Source organism: Papio anubis, chromosome 2 (genome assembly GCF_008728515.1).
Source record: "Papio anubis isolate 15944 chromosome 2, Panubis1.0, whole genome shotgun sequence".
In the NCBI taxonomy this organism is placed as follows: Eukaryota; Metazoa; Chordata; class Mammalia; order Primates; family Cercopithecidae; genus Papio; species Papio anubis.
Window position 1 is genome coordinate 43,669,978 of NC_044977.1, and position 16,552 is coordinate 43,686,529.

General features: G+C 39.4%; 1 protein-coding gene across 1 annotated transcript in view; it reads right to left on the reverse strand.

Annotated features, from left to right (window-relative positions):
• Window positions 1–11,240: 11,240 nt before the first annotated feature.
• Window positions 11,241–16,552, reverse strand: part of CCDC14 (coiled-coil domain containing 14) — a 69,103-nt gene continuing 63,791 nt past the window's right edge. Inside the window, exon 13 of the mRNA XM_017954243.3 lies at window positions 11,241–11,549. Within this exon, the coding sequence (XP_017809732.3) occupies window positions 11,369–11,549 (181 nt within the window). The 3' untranslated portion in view covers window positions 11,241–11,368. The remainder of the gene's footprint in view (window positions 11,550–16,552) is intronic.

Genomic DNA, 16,552 nt, shown 5'->3' on the forward strand with positions numbered 1-16,552 from the left:
CTTTCTCATGGAGCAAAGAGCGGGAGGACAGGGGATTGATCTCCCAAGGGAGGTCCCCTGATCCGAGTCACGGCACCAAAATGTCATGCGCGTCCGTGTGAAGAGACCACCAAACAGACTTTGTGTGAGCAATATGGCTGTTTATTTCACCTGGGTGCAGGTGGGCTGAGTCTGAAAAGAGAGTCAGTGAAGGGAGATAAGTGTGGGGCCGTTTTATAGGATTGGGTAGCTAAAGGAAAATTACAGTCAAAGGTGGGTTGTTCTCTGGCAGGCAGGAGTGGGAGTCACAAGGTGCTCAGTGGGGGAGCTTTTTTTTTTTTTTTTTTTTGAGACGGAGTCTCGCTCTGTCGCCCGGCCTGGAGTGCAGTGGCGCGATCTCAGCTCACTGCAAGCTCCGCCTCCCGGGTTCCCGCCATTCTCCTGCCTCAGCCTCCCGAGTAGCTGGGACTACAGGCGCCGGCCACCTCACCCGGCTAGTTTTTTCGTATTTTTTTAGTAGAGACGGGGTTTCACCGTGTTAGCCAGGATGGTCTCGATCTCCTGACCTCATGATCTGCCCGTCTCGGCCTCCCAAAGTGCTGGGATTACAGGCTTGAGCCACCGCGCCCGGCCTGGGGGAGCTTTTTGAGCCAGGATGAGCCAGGCACAAGATAATGTTATCGCTTAAGGCAAGGACCAGCCATTTTCACTTCTTTTGTGGTGGAATGTCATCAGTTAAGGCGGGGCAGGGCATGTGCACTTCTTTTGTGATTCTTCAGTTACTTCAGGCCATCTGGGCGTATACATGCAAGTCACAGGGGATGCGATGACTTGGCTTGGGCTCAGAAGCCTGACACATATTATTTCCAATTTAATTTCCGGACTGTAGTTTTTACTTAACATATTCTATATTACATTAGGACATCCTTTCTTTCATGTAGAGAATTCTGGTTCTCAAGGACAAAAGGGATGATGAAATTAGAATATCTCAATTTACTAATTTGCTTTAGTTTGCATTAAACATACAATAATAATCTCAGAATAACAATATTAATACTACCATCATCAGTTTTGATTCTTGAAAACAGTTAATTTTTTTGCATATGCTATCCATCTTTTATAGTTATACTCTATCTAAATTATCAGCTTCTATAGCCATTCTATACCATAATCTTCCTATTTAATCCTAATTTAGTCTTAGTTTTACAATTCTACAATTCTAATCCTAATTAAAGCTCAAATATATACTTAATGCTTACCATTAGTTCCTTATGTTTGTGTATCTTTAGTCATTTTGATTGTCTCAAAGCTTGTCCTCTACTAGATTCCTTAGGAAGGGCTTATGGAAAGAATATGCTCTGAGTTCTTGCATGTTGCTTACAGTTTGTTCATGCCATTTTACTTGAAGGTCAATTTTGTTGGATACAAACTACTTGGTGTCTTAGTCCAATTGGGTTTCTGTAACAACGACCAAAAAAAAAAAAAAAAAAAAAAAAACACACACACACACACACACACACACACAGAAAATAAGTGGCTTATAAACAAGAAACATTATTTCTTACAGTTCTGGGGGCTGGGAAGTCCGAGATCAAGGCTCCAACAGATTCAGTGTCTGTTGAGAGCCCTCTTTCTGGTTCGTAGACAGCACCTTCTCACTTTGCCTAGATGCCCAAATAACTATCTTTTTCTTTCAAATCCACTAATTTTATTAGAATGTCTCTTGGTCATTCTAGTCTGAAAGTAAACAGTGTGTATTTCTTTCAAAATGTAGTTTCAAATGCATATATGTTGTTAATTTCAGGAAAATTTTCTTCAGTTACAGTTTTAAATATTTTTTCTGTTTTGGATTGCTTTAGATTGCTTCTCCAGAGACTTCTGTTATCTGCATGTTGAACCTCTTTTATCTTCAATATTTGTCACTTTCCCTTAAATCTTTTTAATTTTCTTTCTTCATTTATTTTTAATTTTATAAATTTCCCTCCTTTTTGCCTTCTTTTCTTTTAAGCTTTTATTAATTATATTTATTTGTTCTTGTGTTCCTTATAGGTTAATCTTTATTTCTCAAATGCTTTTTAAAATGTTTAATTATTCTATGAGTTCTGTTCCAATTTCTGAGCTTCTCTGATTCTAATGTATATTGTTCTTTCATGTTTTATGTCACTCAATGTGTATTTGCTCTTCTAGGACATTATAGCTTTAATTTTTTTTTTGAGAATATCTTTCTAGAGGTTATTATGATCTTTACTTACTTTTTTCTAGTAACTTTACATGAGAGTTAACCTTAGTATTTTTTTGTTGATCATTTTTACATGAATTTTGTTTTCTTGAACTTTTAAAAGGAGGTTTGGTCCAGACAGTTTTTCAAACTTCACAAAGCTTTCCCTTTTGTTGTTTCTGAGTAGTGCCAAAAAATATATATGGTGGCTGGACTTCTGAGATTTCCTGGCTCTGTTTCCCTCACTCACTTTTATCTGGCTCTTCTTTTTCTTTCAACTTGTATTAGTCAGTTTTCACACTGCTATAAAGAGCTACCTGAAACTGGGTAATCTGTGAAGAAAAGAGATTCAATTGACTGACAGTTCCTTAGGCTTAACAGGAAGGATGACTGGGGGTCCTCAGGAAACTTACAATCATGGCAGAAGGTGAAGGGGAACCAAGCGCTTTCTTCATATAGTGGCAGGAGAGAGAGAGTGTGCAGGGGGAAGTGCCATACACTTTTAAACCATCAGGTCTTGTGAGAACTCACTCACTATCATGAGAACAGCAAGGGGGAAATCCACCCCCATGATCCATGATTTAATCACTTCTCACCAGACCCCTCTTCCAATTCAACATGAGATTTGGGTGGGGACACAAATTCAAACTATATAATTCCACCCCAGCCCCTCTCAAATTTCATGTCCTGCTCACACTGCAAAATACAATGATCCCTTTTCTACAATTTCCCAATCTTAACTCATTTCAACATTAACTCAAAACTCCACAGTTCAAAGTCTCATCTGAGACAAGTAAGGGATATAGGCATTAGGTAAATGCTCCCATTCCAAAAGGGAGAAATTGCAGCCAGGTGCAGTGGCTCATGCCTGAAATCCCAACAATTTGGGAGGCCAAGGCAAGTGGATTACTTGAGGTCAGGAGTTCAAGACCAGCCTGGGCAACATGGTGAAACCCTGTCTCTACTAAAAATATTTTTAAAATTAGCCAGGTGTGGTGGTGCATGCCTGTAATCCCAGCTACTTGGAGGCTGAGGCAGGAGAATCGCTTGAACTTAGGAGGCAGAGGCTGCAGTGAGCTGAGATCATGACACTGCACTCCTGTCTGGGCAACAGAGGGAGACACAATCTCAAAAAAAAAAAAAAAAAAAAAAAGGGAGAAATTGGCCAAAACAAAGGGGCTATAGGCCTCATGCAAATCCAAAACTCAGCAGGGAAGTCATCAAATCTTAAAGGTCTAAAATAATCTCTTTTGAATTCATGTCTCACATCCAGGACATGCTAATGCAAGGATGGACTTTCAAGTCCTTGGGCAGCTCCACCCCAGTGGCTCTGCAGGGTACAGGCCCTATGTCTGCTTTCACAGACTGGCATTGAGTGCCTGCAGCTTTTCCAGGTGCACAGTGCAAACTATCAGTGGATCTACCATTCTGGTGTCTGAAGGATGGTGGCCCTCTTCTCATAGCTCCACTAGGCAGTGCCCCAGTGGGGACTCTGTTGGGGCTCCAACTCCACATTTCCCCTCCACACTACCCTAGTGGAGGTTCTCCATGAGGGCTCTGCCCCTGTAGCAGACTTCTGCCTGGACATCCAGACATTTCCATACATCCTTTGAAATCTAGGTGGAGGTTCATGTATTAGTCCGTTTTCAAGCTGCTGATAAAGACATACCTGAGACTGGGAAGAAAAAGAGGTTTAATGGACTTACAATTTCACCTGGCTGGGGAGGCCTCACAATCATGGCGGAAGTCAAGGAGGAGCAAGTCACATCTTACATGAATGGCAGCAGGCAGAGAGAGTGCTTGTGCAGAGAAACTCCCATTTTTAAAACCATCAGATCTTGTGAGACCATTCACTATCATGAGAACAGCACAGGAAAGACCCATCCCCATGACTCAGTCATCTCCCACCAAGTCCCTCTCACAACACATGGGAATTATGGGCACTACAAGATGAGATTTGGGTGGGGACACAGAGCCAAACCATATTATTCCATCCCCGGCCTCTCCCAAATTTCATGTCCTCACATTTCGAAACCAATCATGCCTTCCCAATAGTCCTCCAAAGTCTTCAATCATTTCAGCATTAACTCAAAAGTCCACAGTCTGAAGTGTCATCTGAGATAAGGCAAGTCCCTTCCACCTATAAACCTGTAAGATCAAAAGCAAGTTAGTTACTTCCTAGATACCATGAAGGTACAGGCATTGGGTAAATACAGCCACTCTAAATGAAAGAAATTGGCCAAAATAAAGGGGCTACAGACCCCATGCAAGTCCAAAATCCAGCAGGGGAGTCAAATCTTAAATCTCCAAATTGTCTTCCTTTGACTCCATGTCTCACATCCAGGTCACACTGATGCAAGAGGTGGGTTCTCATGGACTTGGGCAGCTCTGCCCCTGTGGCTTTGCAGGATATAGCCTCCCTCTTGGCTGCTTTCATGGGCTGGCATTGAGTGTTTGTGGTTTTCCAGGCAAACAGTGCAAGCTGTCAGTGGATCTACCATTCTGGGATCTGCAGGATAGTGGCCCTCTTCTCACAGCTCCACTAGGCAGTGCCCCAGTAGGGACTCTGCACTGGGGCTCTGACCTCACATTTCCCTACTGCACTGCCCTAGCAGAGGTTCTCCATGACTGCCCTGCCCCTGCAGGAAACTTCTGCCTGGGCATCCAGGCGTTTCCATACATCCTCTGAAATCTAAGTGGAGGTTTCCAAACCTAAATTCTTGACTTCTGTGTACCTGCAGGTTCAACACCATGTGGAAGCTGCCATGGTTTTGGGCTTGCACCCTCTGAAGCCACAGCCCAAGCTCCATATTGGCCCTTTTAGCCACAGCTGGAGCAGCTGGGACACAGGGCACCTAATGCCCAGGCTGCACACAGCACAGGGATCCTGGGCCTGGTCCATGAAACCACTTTTTCCTTCTAGGCCTCCTGGCCTGTGATGGGAGGGGCTGCCACAAAGGTATCTGACGTGGCCTGGAGACATTTTCCCCATTGTCATGGGGATTAACATTCGGTTCCTGTTACTTATGCAAATTTCTGCAGCAAGCTTGAATTTCTCCTCAGAAAATGGGATTTTCTCTTCTATCACATTATCAGGCTGCAAATTTTCTGAACTTTTATGCTCTGCCTCTCTTTTAAAACTGAATGCCTTTAGCAGCACCTAAGTCACCTCTTGACTGCTTTGCTGCTTAGAAATTTCTTCCACCAGATACCCTAAATCGTCCCTCTCAAGTTCAAAGTTCCACAAATCTCTAGGGCCATGGTAAAATGCTGTCAGTCTCTTTGCTAAAACATAACAAGAGTCACCTTTGCTCCAGTTCCCAACAAGTTCCTCATCTCCATCTGAGACCACCTCAGCCTGGATTTCATTGTCCATATTATTATCAGTATTTTTATCAAAGCCATTCAACAAGTTTCTAGGGAGTTCCAAACTTTCCCACATTTTCCTGTCTTCTGAGCCCTCCAAACTGTTCCAACCTCTGCCTGTTACCCAGTTCCAAAGTTGCTTCCACATTTTCAGGTATCTTTTCAGCAGCACCCCACTCTACTGTTACCAATTTACTGTATTAGTCCATTTTCACAATGCTGATAAAGACATACCCAAGACTGGGAAGAAAGAGAGGTTTAATGGACTTATAGTTACACGTGGCTGGGGAGGCCTCACAATCATGGCAGAAGGCAAGGAGGAGCAAGTCACATCTTACATGGATGGCAGCAGGCAAAGAGAGAACTTGTGCAGATAAACTCCCATTTTTAAAATCATCAGCTCTCATGAGACCCACTAACTATTATGAAAAATGCACAGGAAAGACCCGCCCCTATGATTCAATCATCTCCCACTGGGTCCCTCCCACAACGTGTGAGAATTATGAAAGCTATAAGATGAGATTTGGGTGAGGACACAGAGCCAAAGCATATCAGTTCCCAAAAACTCAACTCTTGCCTTCTGTGCACCCCCAGGCCCAAGACCACATGGAAGCTGCCAAGGCTTGGGGGTTGCACCCTCTGAAACAATGATATCAGCTGTATCTTGGCCCCTTTTAGTCACAGCTGAAGCTGGAGCAGCTGGGACGCAGTGTGCTATGTCCTGAGGCTGCACAGAGCAGCCGGGCCCTAGACCTGGCCCACGAAATAGTTTCCCCTCCTAGGCCTTCAGGCCTGTGGTAGGAGGGGCTTCCATGAAGGTCTCTGAAATGCTCTGGAGACATTTTCTCCATTGTCTTGACTATTAATATTTGGCTCCACTTTACTTATGCAAATTTCTGCAGCCAGCTTGACTTTCTGTCAAGAAAATGGGTTTTTCTTTACTACCATATGGTCAGGCTGCAAATTTTCTAAACTTTCACAAGAACAGCACAGGGGAAATCCACCCCCATTATCCAATCACCTTCCAGCAGCCCCCTCCTCCAATTCAACATGAGATTTGGGTGGGGACACAAATTCAAACCATTTCACAACTCATCCCTGTCATGCTAATTTTTTCACTTTTTTATTGTAGCAAAATATACATAACCCAAAATATATAATTTTAACTTTTTTTTGAGATGGAGTCTCACTCTGTTACTCAGGCTGGAGTGCAGTGGCTCCATCTCGGCTCACTGCAACCTCTGCCTCCCAGTTTCAAGTGATTCTCCTGCCTCAGCCTCCTGAGTAGCTGGGACTACAGGTGTGTGCCACCACACCTGGCTAATTTTTTGTATTTTTAGTAGACATAGGGTTTCACCATGTTAGCCAGGATGGTCCCAATCACCTGACCTCATGATCCACCCGCCTTGGCCTCCCAAAGTCCTGGGATTACAGGCATGAGCCACTGTGCCCAGCCAATTTTAACCATTTTTAAAGTGTACAATTTAGTAACATTAGGTACATTCAGCACATTGTGTAACTATCTATTTCCAGACCTTTGTCATAATCTCAAACAGAAACTTTGTACACATTAAGCAACATCTCCCATTCCCTCTTCCCTCTAACAGCTGGTAACTTTTATTCTACTTTCTGTCTCTATCAATGTGCCTATTCTAGATACCCCATATAAGTGTAATCATATAATATTTGTCCTTTTGTGTTTGTCTAATTTCATTTAGCATAATGTATTCAAGGTTTATCCAGGTAGAATATATCAAAACTTCATTTTTTATAGATGAGTAATATTCACATCTAGCATATTTTGTTCATCCATTGATCTGTTAATGGACATTTGGGTTGTTTCTACATTTTGGCTACTATGAATAATGCATAATATGAATATTGGCATACAAGTATTGTTTGACCATTTTCAATTCTTTTTAAAATAAAACATACCTAGGAATGAAATTGCTGAGTCATATAATGTCTATTTTTTAACTTTTTTGAGAAACCACTGAACTGTTTCAATGGCTGTACCATTTTACATTCTCACCAGCAATGCACAAGGGTTCCAGTTTTTCCACATCCTCATTAATATATATTATTTTCTATTTTTTGATAGTAGTCAATTTAGCAGGTATAAAGTGGTATTCCATTGTAATTTTGATTTGCATTACCCTAATGACTAAAATTGTGGAGCATCGTTTTTGAGTATCTTCTTTGGAGAAATGTCTATCCAATTCCTTTTCCCATTTTAAAATTCGGTTGTTTTGTTATTAACTTGTAGGGTTATTTATATATTCTGACTATTAATCGTTTTCTAGATATATGATTAGCAAATATTTTCTCTCATTCTGTAGGTTGTTTTGTTGATTATGTTATTGATGTCATACCGAAGAAACTATTGCTAAATCCAATATTTCATAAAAATTTTCCCTATGTTTTCTTCTAAGAGTTTTACAGTTGAGCTCTTAAATTTAGGTCTTTCATCCATCTTGAGTTAATGTTTGTACATGGTATAACGTAAGGGTCCAACTTTATTCTTCTGCATGTGAATATCCAGTTTTTCCACCACCATTTGTTGAAAAGACTGTTGTTTACCCATTGGTTTCAACCCTCGTTGAAAATAAGCTGACTATATAATGCAAGGGTTTATTTCTGGACTCTCCATTCCATTCCATTGGCCCATATATCTGTCCTTATGCCAGTACCACACTGTTTTGATTACTGTAGCTTTGTAGTAAGTTTTAAAATCAGGAAATATGAAACCTTCAATTTTGTTGTTCTTTTTCAAGATTGTTTTAGCTATTGGGGGCTCTCTGAGGTTCCATATGGGCTTTAGAATGGGTTCCTTTTATTTCTGCAAAAACATTGGGATTTTAATAGGGATTGCATTGAATCTGTAGATCACTTTGGGTAATATTGTCATCATAACACTATTGTCTTCCAATACATAAACACAGAATGTCTTTCATTTATTTATGTCTTCTTTAATTTCTTTTTAGCAATCTTTTATAGTTCTCAGTGTACAAGTCTTTCACCTCCTTGGTTAAATTTATTCCTAAATATTTTATCCTTTTTGATGCTATTAAAAATTGAATTGCTTTCTTAATTTCTTTTTCAGATTATTTATTGCTAATATGCATAAATACAACTGATTTTTGTAAGTTGGTTTGTATCATTTCCTATTATATACATTTTATTCTACTTCTAAAAATTTCTCCTTAGTTTGGAGTCTCGTTCTAAAAAGAAGCCTGAGCTGGTCAGTTTGAAGAGTTAGTGGGGGCTAGATTGTACCAGTTCCCCTAAACTCTGGCTAGTGACTAGAGACAAAGAGGATCTGCACAAATACCTGAAGAAGACCATGGTGCAAACACACAAACCTAGCACATAATGTCTGGTGTGTCAAGACAAAATAAATTTCCTTCAGTGAGAAACTATGTTTCCTTAGGCCTTTTGAAACAACGTAAGTTAGCCCCCACTGCCCCAAAGTGACATTAGTTGTAGAAAATTTTCCTTGGCTTGGTGGCTTGGTGGGGAGGGGGTGCCCATTTATTTTTACTACTTTTGCAAGAGGTTTATTCTGCAAGCCTGGATCTTCCATCCGTCTATGCACATCCGCTGCACTTCCTTCCTGTCTCTGAATCCCTTCTCTGGCTTGGCCCCCTTCACTGCTTGGTCCTTGTTAATAAATAAATAAATAAATAAAGCCAAAAGAGGAGGAAAGGGAAGGAAAAGACGGTAAGATGTCACAATTTATTAATTTTACATGGGTGTTGAATAATATATTAGCTCACCTTAGCTCATGAATGTACTAAATCTACCTAGATCAGCATTGGTAGGCTAAGGCTAAAAGCCTGCTGGTTCTCAAGTCTAGCTGCACAACGGACTCACTTGCAGAGCTTTAAACAAAGAACAAAACACAAAACAAAACAAAACAAAACATGTATACCTGGGTCTTACCTCCAGAAATTGATTCAGTTAGTCTAGGATGAAGCCTGGGGAATAATTTTTTTGTTTCCCCAGTAATTCTGATGTGGGGACCAGACAACTACTGACAGCCTAGGTAAAACCTAGGTAAAACAAAACAATTTGCATATTAGACAACTGTGCTTCAGTTTGCTCTTGTGTTCTAAAGGCTAATTATTTGTTTAGAGATTACTCTCTTGTGGAGAAAAGGGAACCCTTATACACTGTTGGTGGGAATGTAAATTGGTACAGCTATTATGGAAAACAGTTTGGAGGCCCTTCAAAAAACTAAAAGTAGAATTACTATATGATCCAGCAGTTCCACTTCTGTGTATATATTCAAAAGAAATGAAATCACTATGTTGAAGAGATAGCTGCGTTCCCATGCTCATTGCAGCATTATTCACAGTAGCCAAGATATGGAATCAACCTAAGTGCCCATCAGCAAATAAATGAATAAATAAAATGTGGTGCTACGGTTTGAATATCTGTCCTCTCCAAAACTCATGTTGAAATTTAATCGCCAATGTGGCAGTGTTGAGAGATGCGGTCTTTAAGAAGGGTTTGGGTCATCGATTAATAGACTAATGGGTTATTGGATTAATGGGTTATCATGGGAGTGGTGGCTTTATAAGAAGAGAACTAGCATGCTCAGCCCCCTTGCCATGTGATACCCTGGACTGCCCTGGGACTCTGCAGAGACCCCACCAGCAAGAAGGCTCTCACCAGATGAGGCCCCTTGACCTTGGACTTCTCAGCTTCCACACTATAATAAATGAATACCTTTTATTTATAAATTACCCAGTTTTAGGTATTCTATTATAAGCAACAGAAACAGACTAAGACATGGTATATATACACACAATGGAAAACTATTCAATCTCAAAAAGAAGAAAATCCTTCATTTGCAACAACATGGGGTGAACCTAGAGGACATTATGTTACATGAAATAAGGCAGGCACAGAAAAACAAATATCACATGATCTCACTTACATGTAGAATATTTAAAAGTTGAACTCACAGAAGCAGATAGTAGAATGGTAGTTACTAGATGCTGGTGGGGGTGGGAGAGGGTTAAAATCTTCTTAAAAAAATATCAGTTCCTTGACCAGGAGTATTAACATATGAAAATACAGACATACCAGCCTTAAAATATGATTTGTAGATTTGTTCCTATAAATATTCACTGTACACTGATTTTCTGTACTTTAAATCCTGTTATCTTATGTATTATTCTTTAAATCTTATTATCTTATGTATTAACCAAAGGTTAACTTTTCCTGTTATATAAGGATAATACATAAGATAGTAGCAATTTAAAGTACAGAAAAGTCATGTGGGCAGGGGCAGGGGCAGGGAAAATGTATTACATACCCAAGTACTAAGTCTTTACAATTGTTATCACTTTAGATCAGCACCCCAAAATTCTATAATTACTCCCCACCTCCCACCTGCATTTAAGAGGAGATAAAATCATACAGCTGGTAAGTGATGGCATTGGGATTTCAACCCGAGTCTCTCTTATTAAAAAGCCACTAATGAGAATATCAAAATCTGAAAAAAGTTTAAATTAATATTTTAACCATAAAAATATAAATGCTAACTGCAAGAAAAAGGGAAAGAAAACAAACAGTGTAGAAGGTAGAAAATAAAATGTATCTATCGTCTTCCCCATAGCCACACCCTATAATTCCTTAAGTAACTTCTATTGAGAATTTACTAGGCATCTTTCAGGAAAAGACTGTTTTATTAGATCACTTATTATAATAATTCTAAAATTTAGTACAAAATATTATTTTAAAGTTCCTATGATTATTATTATGTTACAAGTAAGTTTAAAATCCAAATTGATTATTTCAAGCTGCAGAACCCCGGATTCCAAGGAGGTGGCTGGAGTTGAAGTGGGTGCTGGGACCAGAACTCAGATCTCCCACCTCTTCCTTGTTCAGAGCAGTTCTGCTTTTCTGTAGTTCATGTACTGTAGTGGGCTTTTGTGTAAGACTTTGCAGAACACTTAAATCCATAGTTTTAAAAAGTCTGAAAGAATAGAAATAACAACATAAACAAATGTGGACTCGGGATTACATTCTATTATTTTACATTCTATCTGTCATCCTTCCTTCATATTCTACTTTTATAAACCTATAGGTTCTCCATTTGCTACCCTCAACAGCCCTATACCTCCATTCTAACCACACTGTAGAGGTTTATCTTAGGAACAACAGGCGACCTGGGCAGAGGAGAGGGAAGCGATCTGAAAACCCAGCACAGCAAAGACCACATTTACAGACAAAATGAACACATGCAAATCATGGCTGAGAAATCTATCCACTGTATAAAGTAAATCTGGAGATATTTTACATGTAAGACCTCTGATGTATACAAATTCTGTAAACTCAATTTCCTACAGAATGAGAATCTATAGACAGATGATATCATCTATGAAAAATCCCTTGTTTTGCAAAAGACAAAGTAGAAGGTAGAGGGTAAGTTGTGCATTTCTACCTCAGATTGTTTGTGTGGAGGGACTATAGTGTTAACATCTGAGTCACTGGAGCTTTGTCATTAACTAGCTATGTGACTTTGCACAAGTGACTTAATTTCTTCTGAACCTGAATTTCCTAATTGTTAAAAAACAGATACAAATGAGATAAATAAACCTCATCCATTTCATAAGGTTGTTGTGAGGGTTGCACAAGAGGGCACATTGCAAAGCATATTAGCAGAGTGTTTGACACAGAATAATTGTTCCACAGATGGTGAGTACTTTTCTGTGGAGTACCAATCACTTAATCACGCCATGCCAAACTCTGTTCTCTGGCCCCTGGTGGGCTAAAATTCTTTCCATTATTCTGCATTGCCTCTTTTTTGGTAACCTCTATCTGTGCAGTCTTCATTCAGTGCCAGGTTGGAGAGACTGTGAGCTGTGACTCATGGTCCCAGCCAAGGCAGACATGATGAGTGGCAGCTGGAGAGGTGGTGCAATCCAAGGGAACCTATAGGTGAGTGGAAGATTGAGATGGCGGTTCGGATTATCTACACCTGATGAATCCTAAGCAGGTGTGAAGTGAAAAACTTAAGGTTGAATCCAGCACTTGTGAATATCCCAGTACATTTTTTTTTTCTTTGAGACAGGGTCTTGCTCTGTCACCCAGATTGGAGTGCAGTGGCACAATCTTGGCTCACTGCAGCCTCCACCTCCTGGGTTCAAGTGATTCTCATGTCTCAGTCTTCTGAGTAGCTGGGATTACAGGTGCCTGCCACCATGCCCAGCTAATTTTTGTAGTTTCTGTTTGTTTGGTTGGTTGGTTGTTTTTCTTTTTGTAGAGACTGGGTCTCCCCATGTCTGAGTTTGCTCAGACTGGTCTCAAACTCCTGACCTCAAGTGATCTGCCCTCCTTGGCCTCCCAAAGTGCCGGGATTACAGGTCTCACCCTCCATGCCGCAACCCCAGTACATTTTCATCTAGTTTTTTGCATTCATGTTTACAATTGTTTATTAACAAAGTCAGAAGAACAAGTAGTACTTGAGTAGAAGTATAAATGGAAAGAGCTCATTTATTAGCTTTTCTGACTTTAAGATGTTTATTGTTTCATCAGTTTAGCTTCTGAATTAAAAACTTATTAGAGGTTCTTAGTTCTGTTGTAAAAAGCATTCATCTGCTAGCTTAAGTTGTCCTTGATAACTGCTTTGGTATAGGAGAACATGAACTAAGCCTTGAGTACTCCACCCTAGCTCTGCATGCTTCCTAACCCATCTCATGCCCTCACATGGTTTCAGATACCACCAGTGATCCTCAAATGTAAATCTCTAGTCTATTTCTTCTGAGTACCCAGATTTTGGACTTCTTCACCTGGAATTCATGGCCAATATTGCCCTCTTCCTCTCGTTCCCGGGAAACCTGCCCAGCTTCCTGGCTCCCAGGTTAACGACACTGACACCCATCCAGCAGTCCTGGCTAGAAACCTCGGTCCTTTTGCATTCCCTTTGCCTCATCAGTTGCCCATGAGATTTCCTACCTATGCAGATGGCAAATTCCTCTCCTCCCCAGTTCTCACTATAACTTGCCTTACCTGTCCCTTAGGCTATTGTGGCAGCCTTCCAACTGGGCTTCCTGTCATCAGTCTTGCCCCTCTAATCCATGCTGATAGAAGGATTTTCTTCAACATAAATCTGTCAATGGAAGTCTCCTCTGTAAACGTCTGCAGCTGACCAAACTCCTCATCTTTTTTCTGGGTTCTTCTGTAGTTACTCATCGTAACGTCAACTCCAGCCATGGGAGCACCTCACTATTTTCTGAACACGCCTTGGTAGTTCAGGACTCATTAGTCTTTTCCAAGCTTGAATGATCCATTATCTGTGAAATTGACTGAACCTCACCAGGTTGATTAAGATGTCTCTCCTCTGTGCTCCAATAACATGTGCCTCATACTGAGTAATCCATTTGTGTATCCTCAAATAGACTGCAAGCCTTTGAGGACAAGGACTAGGTCTGGATTTTTCTATATATCCAAGCAATAAATGGAGAGCTTGACACAATGTGGATTAAGAAATACATTTATTGCATGACTTATCTGTGGAAATAAAAGCTATTAATTGCAAAAACAAAACAACCAAACAATATCATAACAACAAAATGGAATTTTTAAGAGAGAAAGAAAAAAGAAGAAATAGTTTGGGAATTTTTTGCTCTGAATTATCCCAGCATGTTTTCTAATGGTCTCGCACACACCCATGTACCCACTGGAAAAACTGGCTAATTAAGTCAAGAGCCCTCACATTAACAGAAGCCTGACGTTAGGAGGCTGCCTAAAACGGCAACATTCCAGATTCCTTTTCTGAGTAGGTCTTCCAGGACTCCTCTGGTCCTTCCCCCTATCTCTCAGCAAGACCACAACTGAACAGTCTTAGAAAGGTGTATATCCACTTTTCCTTCCTGGTAATACGAGAGGGAGCCTTCAACTCAGTTACAAATTCCAGTGACTGGACATTCTATCTGGAAAGTTCTTTCTTATGTTTACATAATAATTCATGTTGCTAATGAAAATCTATTCAGATTAACATAGTGCCAAAAGTTTTAAATACTTATAAATTTAACAAGATCAACTCTAGGCTTATTTTTTTTTTTTAATTGGGGAAAAGCTATTAAAAGACACAAAATATTTGAATAGATTTAAAGTCATATCATGTTCCTGGAAGAAAATACTTAATATAAAACTGTTAATTCCAGAAATTTTAATATATTAATTTAATGTAGTTCCAATTAGAATTCCAATAGGGTTTTTATTGGAATTAGATAAAATGATTCTAAAGTTTATATAGAGAAAGAATGCCAAAGAATAGCTAGTAAAACTACAAAAAATGTAAGAAGACAGAGTAGGCCAGGCTCAGTGGCTCATGCCTGTAATTCCAGCACTTTGGGAGGCTGAGGTGGGCAGATCATAAGGTCAGGAGATTGAGACCATCCTGGCTAACACAGTGAAGCCCCGTCTCTACTAAAAATACAAAAAATTAGCCGGGCATGGTAGCAAGTGTCTGTAGTCCCAGCTACTTGGGAGGTTGAGGCAGGAGAATCACTTGAACCCAGGAGGTGGAGGTTGTGGTGAGCCAAGATCATGCCATTGCACTCCAGCCTGGACAACAAGAGAGAAACTCCATCTCAAAAATAAAAATAAAAATAAAAAAAGAAGAGTATACAGGGGGGCTTACTAAGATATCAGTGATACTATAACATATATAAATTCAATTCAGTATAGCATTAGTAAGAATATAAAATATATTTCTGGAACAGAATAAATAATTAATGATTACATTGTAGTTATTCTTTAAATGTATTTCAGAGTGGTAGTTCAATGGGAAAAAAGTTGAACTATTTTTTTTTTTCACTATGCAGACACAACTGGCTACTCACTTGAAAGGAAAGTGTTGAACTGCCATCTTAAACTACATTCAAAAATAAATGCAAATATATTAAAGAGTTAAATGTAAAAAGAAAATTTTAAGTTGAAGAAAAATATCCAGGGGATTATATGTACACACTATGGTTTGGGGAGACTTTCCTTACCAAGAACTATAGAATAAAAGACAGGCATACTCAGCCTTTTATAAATCACTTTTTTGGTATGGCAAATAGTACTATAAACAAAGTTAATAGCAGTCAGTATGTCTGAAAAAATGTTTGTGCTACTATATTCATACAAAGAATCACTTTCTATACAAAGCACCCTTAAAAACTGATAAGATGATGACCAACAACTGACACAACTGATTAGAAAATTGTGCAAAGGATACAAACAACTTACTAATGAGTAGTATCAAAAGGCCAAACAAACATATGAATATGATTCAAGTTCACTAGAAATCAGAGAAATAAAAATAAAAGTAACAAAAAAATCACAATACCCATCACATTGGCAAACATAAATAACAGCCATAGTAAAGCTTCCAAAGATCAAACATGGGACAATGTAAGTATCAATAAAAATCATACCTGCAATGGATTGAAACACATCAAAGAAGTTTAATCCATCCATTACTTTATAATGATACTTAAAAAAACAGTCACCATTAAAGGATGCTAAGGAACCAATTCATTATTTTGAAAACTGGTAAATAATGGGAAAGAATCAAGCATTTATGCTGCTTTATTTATATGAACTATACTATTGGGTAACCAAATAGCAGAGGTGAGAAAGTTTTTCTTTATAGACAGTATACCTTATAAATGAAAAAGAGTAGATTTAGACTGTCACTATTTTGCAATCCTAGTGAACTAACAGGTCTGGGTACTGAGCATCAATGGTTGCTAACATCACAAGGAGAGAGACAACCAAACATTGTGTTACTCTTGATCCAGAAACGGTCACTGCCTTTAAATTCTTCTTGCCATAAAAATCAAACCTGAATCTGATCAAGTTCTTAGATTCCATTAACAATTCACAGGCAATAAGGATGAGGAAAATCTTCCACCAAAACATAGAAATGCAACTTGCAAAATTCAGACTGTGGGAAGCTTTACAGCACCAAAAACTTGGTTCCTT